This window comes from Lathyrus oleraceus, chromosome 6 (genome assembly GCF_024323335.1).
Source record: "Lathyrus oleraceus cultivar Zhongwan6 chromosome 6, CAAS_Psat_ZW6_1.0, whole genome shotgun sequence".
Classification (NCBI taxonomy): Eukaryota; Viridiplantae; Streptophyta; class Magnoliopsida; order Fabales; family Fabaceae; genus Lathyrus; species Lathyrus oleraceus.
The window spans coordinates 458,756,224-458,766,057 of record NC_066584.1 but is presented as its reverse complement, the minus strand read 5'-3'; the positions used below and the strand labels follow the sequence as shown (position 1 = coordinate 458,766,057).

The following is a 9,834-nucleotide window of genomic DNA, read 5'->3' as shown; positions in this document are numbered from 1 at the left end:
GTGGCTAATTTCACTGACCACTAATCTCTCCTACTCACACTAAGCAATGAGGACACTGCTATGTTTTGCGTGGGGAGGGAGCACATTTTATTGCTTTTATTTATTGCTCTTTTATCGTTATTATTTTTAATATTACATTTAATTTTGATCTTTTAATTTAATAACATTGTTATTTATTTATTTATGCTTCTATATATATATATATATATGTATATATGTATATATATATATATATATATATATATATATATATATATATATATATATATATAATTTATTTATGCTTCTAAAATCAATTTCAGTCATTATATTATATGTATTAAACTGCTGTAACATTTAATGAAAAAATGAAAAAAATTGCAAACAAGCGTGTGACGACCGTCACATGTAGAGTGACGCTTATCTCACATACGTGACGACCGTCAAGGATCCACCACGATTGTCACACAGCATGCAGATAACTGTTAAGCTTAGCTGACCGTTGCAGACGACCGTTACACACCCGTTACGCGTGACGACCGTCGCCCCCCTGTGATGACCGTCACGAAAACCAGAGAGCGCACCTATAAATACAGGCGCACTTCCTCTCTTCTTCCTCACAAAAAATCATCCTGCTCACAACACTCTTCTCTCCATTATTCAAATTCTTCACATCCTTTTAAGCGAGAAGCGTGTATCTCACGAAATCCATCTCTCCCACCAACACCTAAAATTTCATAAACCACATCAATGACCCGTCAAGAAAGAGTTGCTCCCGACCTCTCAACTATCGTATTCAGAAATGAAGAAGTCGGCGAGCATCAAAGAGACAACTACCTCAAATTCTACCAACGTTTAGTCCAAGCTACGAGGTACGTTGATAATGAATGTCTGACGGAGCTGGGACTTTTAGATGGCGTGGGGTGGATGCTGACCAACTCCATCTTGACACAGTTGTGCACCACACTGCAACCAACTTACGAGGCGCTAACCTTGGAGTTCCTGAGTTCCTTCTCCTACATTACCCCACCTGGCGCAACTCAGTTTCTCACCGGAGTCGCCACATTCAGAATGTTCGGCACCGAGTATTCCCTAAACCAAACTCAGATAGCTCGAATGCTTGGCTTCCGACATGGAGAGGGGGTTCACTGTTGTATCCATGACGGATTGTCAGAGGTAGCATTTGGAGTATGGCATAGCCTCACCAACATGAACGCCACAAGCTGGGATACGCTCAATGCAACTTGCATTCACAACCCAGCTATAAGATACTTCCACCGAGTCCTGGGGCACACAGTTTTCGGAAGAGTCAACAATCACAAGGTAAACTCCAAAGAACTCTTCTTTCTTCACTGTGTGTTCACCCCTATCGCGTTCAATGCCACTCCATTCATATTAGCCAACATCCAGGCTGCTTGCATGAGAGGCAGACAGCCTTGCCAGCCTTGCCAGCCGAGTTCCTCGACATCGACTATTGTCGTGCTTCACACCTGATCAAGGACAGAGACGATGGGAAGTATCATCTTGTGGTTAGAAACAAAATAGTTCGAAGCATCATCATGCCCAACAGGAACCGTACAGATCCGCAGAATATGGCGAATTGGATTTTTAATCTGGATGCCCCTGAGGCAAATGAAGGAGATCCTAATAATGGAGCAGATGAAGTCGGGGAAGAACTTGACCGAGGCATGCCACCGCCACCCCAAGAGTACGCTGCGAAGACATCTTCCCAAGGCCAGCGAAGAAGTGAGCGAAGACCCGCCACCATGGAAAACATCTACGCTGAGATGTTGCGACACAACCAAAGGATGGAAGAACGCCAAACGGAAATGATGCAAGCAATCCAGCAGATACAGCGGGATCAACACGACTATGCAAACTAGCACGACCAGGGGATGGCGGAGCTTTCAGATCAGATGAGTGCCCCGACTTATCGCGTAGATGCCATCGAGGAGTACACTCAGCATGTAGGATTGGATCCTACCCAGCGAGGAAGAGGTGAGCGCGCACGAGCAAGAGCCAGAGCACGTAGAGGCCAACAGCGTGATGACAAGTAGTGATCTTCATGTTTCTTCCCTTTTTTTCTTTATACTGTCGCATTGAGGACAAAGCATTGTTTAAATATGGGAGGAAATCCTTATCTTTCCTGTACTTGTTTCTATTTTAGCCAATACAAAAAAAATTGCTTATCCTTATTAATCATTACCATCATTCAATCATTTATACAAAATTTGGCATAACAAATTTTTTTGTCCTTAAGATTAAATGCTTACCCTACGAGTATATAGGATGTCTTATAGAGGTTCTATTAGGAAACTGAGAAAAATCCGACAAGATTGATACCGTCCTGACACCTTAGATCCCTCACTTCTACGAGATCAGTTTGAATACCCAATATACTGATACCTTAAGTCTCTGTTCTAGATTAACCCCTAGTAGTTTATACTAGCAGTCAACATCGTCTCAAGTGCAAACCACGTGAAGAGCAGATGAATATAAGTGTTTGATGCCTAAAAATTAGAGAAAATCCTTCATACTTTTGCTATCAAGAAATTGATAAATGAACCATACAAACGGTTGCAAGATATACAAAAGGAAGGAATAGAAATACCTGGTTGGTTGGTTCAGAGGGACCTGGTACTGGACTCGGTAAGGCCAACTACGGTTCGATCCCCCACAACCTTCAAAAAGGGGATATATAAAGGGGTACCGCACTAGTGTACCAGACCCCGTGCTAAGAAAAATGATCAAAGTCACTAACCAGCTACTTCACTAAGTGCGTGCGGAGGCAAAGGGCTTAATATGATTGCACTAGAATGAAACTGGGTGAAATAGGAACGAGAGACACTAGGTTGAGCTATAATAGCATGATTCGAACTGGCTTGTATAGAGGAGAGATCTACGTTAATGCTTATTGCTTGTGTTGTCACTGTATCTTTAATGTTTTACTTGAGTATCGACCATCTTAACAAACCACCTGACAACCACGTACGAATTGGAAATGTATTCGCGTTTAACTATGTTTTCAAATTTCATTTGCTTGAGGACAAGCAAAGATTCAAGTTTAGGGGAGTTTGATAACGCAAAAATACACCATATATTTGCCTTGATTTACACTCAAAGATCGTACCACTTTAATTCATATTCCGATTATTCCGCAAGTATTTGAGTTGTTTTTGCAGGTATTTCAATCTCCATGCATAAATGAGCAAAATGTAGAAAAGGAAGAAAAAGAAGAAGAAACAGAGGAGAAAGCAGCAGAAAAACTAGAAAACAGAAGAACACAAAAATTGTTGATGTGACGACCGTCACAAAGACATGACGAACGACACGCCCAGCCTGTGACGACCGTCACAGACCCATGACGAGCGTCACACGGCCAGAATCAAACCTTTGAAGCAGTCAATAGAAGCGTGCAAAACGTGCCTATATTCTCGCAACATAACCACTTTCCCATGGATTTCTCAATCAACCGAGTCATTCCTTGTTTTCCTCAACTGCCATGACCTACCAAGGGATATATAAAGAACATAAGTTGGAAAAAAGGGAATGTCGACATTTTCGCTTTGCAATTTATTTTCTACAACATTCTAGCTTTTGAGTGTTATTTTTCCTTCAGCGACTTTGTTTCCATTATCGTAATTCATTTACCATTCCGTTTAGAATTTCCATTTTCCCCTTTCCTTTCCGTTTTTCAGTTAGCCAAAGTAGTAGTTTCCTACACTGGGGAACTACTACACTTTAGTTATTTAGTAAGCAATTGCATCGAAGAAGCAGAATCCTACCGACCTGTGGAGGACTGTTCAAGTACTCCAAGATCCGCCGTACTTTGTTAATCCAATTGCCAGGTTTTTATTCAATTACTATTATTATTGTTATGTTATTGTTATAATTATGTTTGCTGCATTGTTAATCTGTTTATGCTCGTCTGTGTTTGCGCTGTTTAACATGCCTGGCTAAACTATCGGTATCGGTATGTAACAATTTAATTAGATGGGATTTAATAATAATCAGTGAAAAACTCCTTTTCTCAAACAATCTTTTAGGTTGTGGTTTTTAATTTAAATTTAATTAACTTTGTCACAAAAGTGAGAAGCTATTTAATACGATTTGGCCACGAGAGTGGGAAATTAACTAAGGTGAGAACCAACAATCACGAGAGCGTGAGGCTCGAGCTGGATAGTAAAAACTAGGCATTGATTTTAAAAACAACGAGAGCACTTTAAAAGCAATTAGACCTTATTTATTTTCAAAAAGTATTTTTAACTTCAAATGGGACAGCGAGAGCGTACATTTTGACTTAAAGCTATAAGCCGAATCAACAACCACGAGAGTGTGAGATAAAGCCTTTTAAATAAGTATTTTCTACTGAAAGATATTTGGTATTTAAACTATACACCGGTGACTTATCGAATCCCTGACGATTAATGTGTTGCATATTGATTCCTCATATTAATACTTTCTTAAAACTTAACTTCCGTTAGATTTAATCTTCTGCAACCAAACTCCTAAAAATCATTCCCTTAGCTAAACATCGTAACGTTAGTAGCATTAGTTTGACCATCGGTCCCTGTCGGTTCGATATCTTTTAAAACTTAAACGACTGGACTGTGCACTTGCAGTCAAGTACCCGATAGACTATATTCTATATACAGTCACGAGACGTATCAATGTCCAGAGGCTCATCAAGTGTGGTATCCTTTCATTTAAGGACGTAAACCCCAATGTTCAAGTTAATCCTCTACTGCAACATGGTTCAGCCTCAGTTAACATGGTATATGGTTTCCCGGGAAGTTTCTGGATCTATGATATACGATTATTGGGAGAGAACTTAGTAAAGAAACACACCCGATATAGCAAGAATGGTTTTGTGCCTCCACATAACTATGCCTCTTGTAGGGTTTGTTCTAGGAACTCTGAAGGATGCCTAACTGTTGTAATGGATCTCCAGGCTCAAATGGACCAAGGTTACATTGAAGCCTACCGAGACAGAGATTATAATCAAGTCAATATGGTCAATACTGACAACGAAGTGAATGTCATAGTTCCTCAGTTCAACGACTCTGAGCCTATACAGATTACTTATGACAGTCGAAAGACTTCTGTGACTCCTCTAGTCATTAACTTACCGGGCCCAGTTCCCTACCTATCTGATAAAGTTGTTCCTTACAAGTACAATGCTACAATGACTGAGAATGGAAAGGATGTTCCTCTACCCTCCATTATTAACATCGCTGATGTAAGCAGAGTCACAAGGAGTGGGCATATATTTACAAAAAGGACTGAGGATGTCGCAGCAGGAAAGCATGCTCATGTTGAGATCCCTTTTGAATCGGTTGGCCAATCTGATAACATGAATCCGAAAAGTGATGATGATGAGGTATTGAAGCTCATCAGGAAAAATGAATACAATGTGGTGGAACAATTACTGTATACACCTTTCGAGATATTTGTGTTATCTTTGTTGATGAACTCTGAGGCTCACCGTGAAGCTTTGCAGAAAGTCTTAGAACAAGATTATGTAGACTATGATGTGACGGTTGGACAATTTGATGGTATCGTCGCTAACATCACGGCCTGCAACAACTTGAGTTTCAGTAATGAAGAGCTCCCCGAAGAAGGAAGAAATCATAACATGGCACTAAATATCTCAATCAACTGTATGAATGACTCTTTTTCAAGTGTATTAGTGGATACAGGCTCGTCTCTCAATGTCATGCCGAAGTCGACACTTTCCAAACTTTCTTTTCAAGGTGCTCCTATGAGGAGTAGCGGGATTATTGTCAAAGCTTTTGATGGTTCCAGAAAAACAGTCATTGGAGAAGTTAACCTTCCTATGACCATCGGACCTCATACTTCCCAGATGACATTCCAGGTGATGGACATAGAAGCTGCGTATAGCTGTTTATTGGGTCAGCCTTGGATCCATGAAGCTGGGGTAGTCACTTCCACTCTGCATCAGAAGCTTAAATTTGTGAAGAATGGGAAGCTAGTGATAGTCTGTGGGGAGAAAATGTTGGTTGTGAGTCACTTATCATCTTTCTCTTATCTTGAACCTGAAGAAGTTGTTGGAACTCAATTCCAAGCCCTTTCTTTGATTGACAAAGATGTCAAGAGAGGAGTATCCATCTCTTCATTCAAGGATGCACAATGGCTAGTAAATGATGGTATAACCGATGGTTGGGGAAGAGTTTTGGATCTCCTAGAGAAAAAAACATCGAGAGGGTTTAGGATTTTCTCCTACTTCCAAGAAGATTGCAGAAGGAAGTAGATATGTTCGTTCAATCAAAGAAATTTTCCATAGTGGAGGGTTCATCAATCCCACTTTTCCAGAAGTTAGTATCGTCACTGAGGATAATGATTCAACATGGGAACCCTACTACGACGATATGATCTTGAGGAGGAAGATGAATATGTGCCTTTCTACTTTCCTCATCATAAAGAACTTAAATACATCCCGGGGTTAGAAGATGAAGCAGCTGAAGCCAATTCCGTTGTAGAAGACAATCCTAAAGATGTTCCGACCGACTTCATAGCTCACAGAGTGATTCGCCAAAACGGGACATCTGTTGATGTTCCTGTTGTTGTTCACATTTCAAAGTAAATTTTGTTGTCTGTTTTTTTTTTCAAAAAAATCCTTTCGTTATGCCTAAGGCGAAAGTGACAATGTTTGGGCTTATGTTTCAAGAATTAAATCAATGAAAATGTTATTTTATTTCCATATTGTCATTTTTAGTTGTTTTGCCATTTTTTTGGAAAAATGGTAATCTAAAAATAAAATAAAAAAACAAATAAACACTTCCAAATAGCTGCACATGACTTCACACTTTTATATGTTTCTAAAACAAGTATAAAATCACATGTGCAGATTAATTCATGACATATCCATTAAAACCAATGACCCTATGCCCTCTTGCAACTTTGAATTCCCTGTGTATGAAGCAGAAGAAAATTAAGAGGAAAATATTCCAGATGAAATCTCTAGACTGCTCGAAAACGAAGAAAATACCATTCAGCCATTTAAAGAGCCAATGGAAGTAATCAACTTGGGTTCTGAAGAGGACAGAAAAGAAGTCAAAGTTGGAGCATTGCTCGCGCCAGAGGTCAAAGAGAGGATGATAGAGCTTCTCCGAGAATATACTGATGTGTTTGCTTGGTCATACCAAGACATGCCAGGGTTGGACACCGATATTGTGGAGCATCGTTTACCATTGAGGCCAGAGTGTCCACCGATCAAGAAAAAGTTAAGAAGAACTCGGTCGGACATGGCGCTCAAAATCAAAGAGGAAGTGTAAAAGCATATTGATGCAGGTTTCCTTGTCACATCAGAATATCCATAGTGGTTGGCCAACATTGTGCCAGTTCCCAAGAAGGGCGGAAAGGTTCGCATGTGCGTTGACTATAAAGATCTAAATAAAGCCAGTCCTAAGGATGACTTTCCTCTATCACACATTGACATGTTGGTCGACAGCACCGCCAAGTTCAAGGTCTTCTCTTTCATGGATGGATTTTCCGGTTACAATCAAATCAAAATGGCACCCGAAGATATGGAAAAAACAACTTTTATTACACCTTGGGGCATATTTTGCTACAAAGTAATGCCTTTCGGCTTGAAGAATGTTGGTGCCACCTATCAACGAGCTATGACTACTCTTTTTCATGACATGATGCATAAAGAGATTGAAGTCTATGTAAATGATATTAGGGGTGGAAAACGGGCATGCCCGCCCCGCAAAAAAACGGGGCGGGGCGGGGCGGTCATAGTTGAGGATGTGGGCCTAAAACTTAGACCCGCCCCGCAAAAAAATGAGGGCGGGTGGGGAAAGCCCGCGGGCACTGCACTCTTTAAGCCTAAAAATGCACAAATTTATGTAAATACACGTGTCCGCAAAAGCCCGCGAAAAAAACCGGGCGGGGCGGGGTGGACACATTTGAGGGTGAGGACCGAGCCCGTTTTGCCACCCCTAGATGATATGATAGCAAAATCAAAGACTGATGAAGATCATGTTGAGTATCTTTCGAAACTGTTTCAGCGTTTGAGAAAATACAAACTCCGCTTGAACCCAAACAAATACACCTTTGGGGTTCATTCAGGAAAGCTTTTAGGCTTCATCGTCAGTCAAAAGGGTATTGAAGTTGATCCCGACAAGGTTAAAGCCATTCAGGAAATACCAGCACCTCAAACAGAAAATCCGGTGAGGGGATTCCTTGTACGTTTGAACTACATTTCGAGGTTCATATCTCATATGACTGCTACTTGTGCTCCCATTTTTAAGCTCCTCCGAAAGGATCAGGGTTGTGTTGGACGGATGATTGTCAAAAAGCCTTCGACAGTATCAAAGAGTATTTGCTAGAACCTCCTATCTTGTCCCCTCCAGTTGAGGGAAGACCATTGATTATGTATCTGACTGTACTAGAAGAATCTATGGGCTGTGTCTTAGGTCAACAGGATGAAACAGGAAGAAAAGAGTATGCCATCTATTATTTGAGCAAGAAATTCACTGACTGCGAGTCCCGATATTCCATGCTAGAGAAAACTTGTTGTGCTCTGGCTTGGGCTGCCAAGCGCCTCCGTCAATATATGATGAATCACACAACTTGGTTGATATCCAAGATGGATCTAATTAAGTATATCTTTGAAAAACCTGCATTGACCAGAAGAATTACTCGTTGGAAGATGCTCTTGTCCGAATATGACATTGAGTATCACACCTTGAAAGCTATCAAAGGAAGTGTCTTGGCCGATCATTTAGCTCATCGGCCAATCGACGATTATGAGTCTATAAATTTTGAATTTCCAGATGAAGATGTGATGTACTTAAAAGCCAAAGATTGCAATGAACCATTGCTAAATGAAGGGCCAGAGTCAGGTTCTCAATGGGGTTTAATATTTGATGGAGCAGTTAATGCTTATGTTAATGGTATTGGGGCAGTAATCATCACTCCTCATGGCTCACATATCCCTTTTACTGCAAGATTAACATTCAAGTGCACGAACAACATGGCGGAATATGAAGCCTGCATCATGGGTCTATAAGAAGCCATTGATCTTAGAATAAAAAAATCTCGATGTTTATGGAGACTTAGCTCTAGTTGTCAATCAAATTAAAGGAGAATGGGAAACTCGTCAACCCGGCCTAATCCCATACAAAGACTATGCAAGGAGGTTATCTACTTTCTTCAACAATATTAAATTTCATCACATCCCTCGTGAGTAAAATCAAATGGCAGATGCCTTGGCAACTTTGGCTTCCATGATCATTGCGAATCATTGGAATGATGTGCCTAAGATCGATGTTATGCGTCTTGATAGACCTGCTCATGTATTTGCAATGGAAGAAGTCTCTGATGACTAGCCATGGTACCACGACACCAAGTGTTATCTTCAGAGTCAAGAATACCCACCTGAGGCATCAAACAAAGATAAGAAGACCTTAAGAAGATTGGCTAATAACTTCTTTCTGAACGAAGACGTGCTATACAAGAGAAACTTTGACATGGTTTTGCTCAGATGCATGGATAGACACGAAGCAAACCTGTTGATGCAAGAAGTTCATGAAGGTTACTTTGGTACTCATTCCAACGGACATGCAATGGCTAAAAAAATGTTAAGAGCGGGTTACTATTGGCTGACAATGGAAGTTGAGTGTTGCAAGTATGTGAAGAAGTGTCACAAATGCCAGATTTATGCTGACAAGATACATGTACCTCCGACTCTCCTCAACGTTCTCTCTTCTCCATGGCCTTTCTCTATGTGGGGCATCGACATGATTGGTATGATTGAACCCAAAGCTTCCAACGGGCATCGTTTCATTCTGGTGGCTATTGATTATTTCACAAAGTGGGTTGAAGCAG

At 40.6% G+C, this 9,834-nt stretch overlaps 1 protein-coding gene across 1 annotated transcript; it reads left to right on the top strand.

Annotated features, from left to right (window-relative positions):
- Nucleotides 1-4,750: 4,750 nt before the first annotated feature.
- On the top strand, nt 4,751-6,250 carry LOC127096223 (uncharacterized). Its single transcript, XM_051034820.1, has 3 exons — nt 4,751-5,359; nt 5,459-5,576; nt 5,679-6,250. Exons 1-3 carry the CDS (start codon nt 4,751-4,753, stop codon nt 6,248-6,250), a joined length of 1,299 nt encoding a protein of 432 aa, XP_050890777.1.
- Nucleotides 6,251-9,834: the final 3,584 nt, after the last annotated feature.

Excerpts from the sequence above, each read along its gene's own strand:
- LOC127096223 (XM_051034820.1), top strand. The coding sequence starts at position 4,751 with ATGGTATATGGTTTCCCGGGAAGTTTCTGGATCTATGATATACGATTA. Across the intron at positions 5,360-5,458 it reads CGAAAAGTGATGATGATGAG|GCTCACCGTGAAGCTTTGCA; the intron begins GTATTGAAGCTC and ends ATGAACTCTGAG. Across the intron at positions 5,577-5,678 it reads CTGCAACAACTTGAGTTTCA|GCTCGTCTCTCAATGTCATG; the intron begins GTAATGAAGAGC and ends TAGTGGATACAG.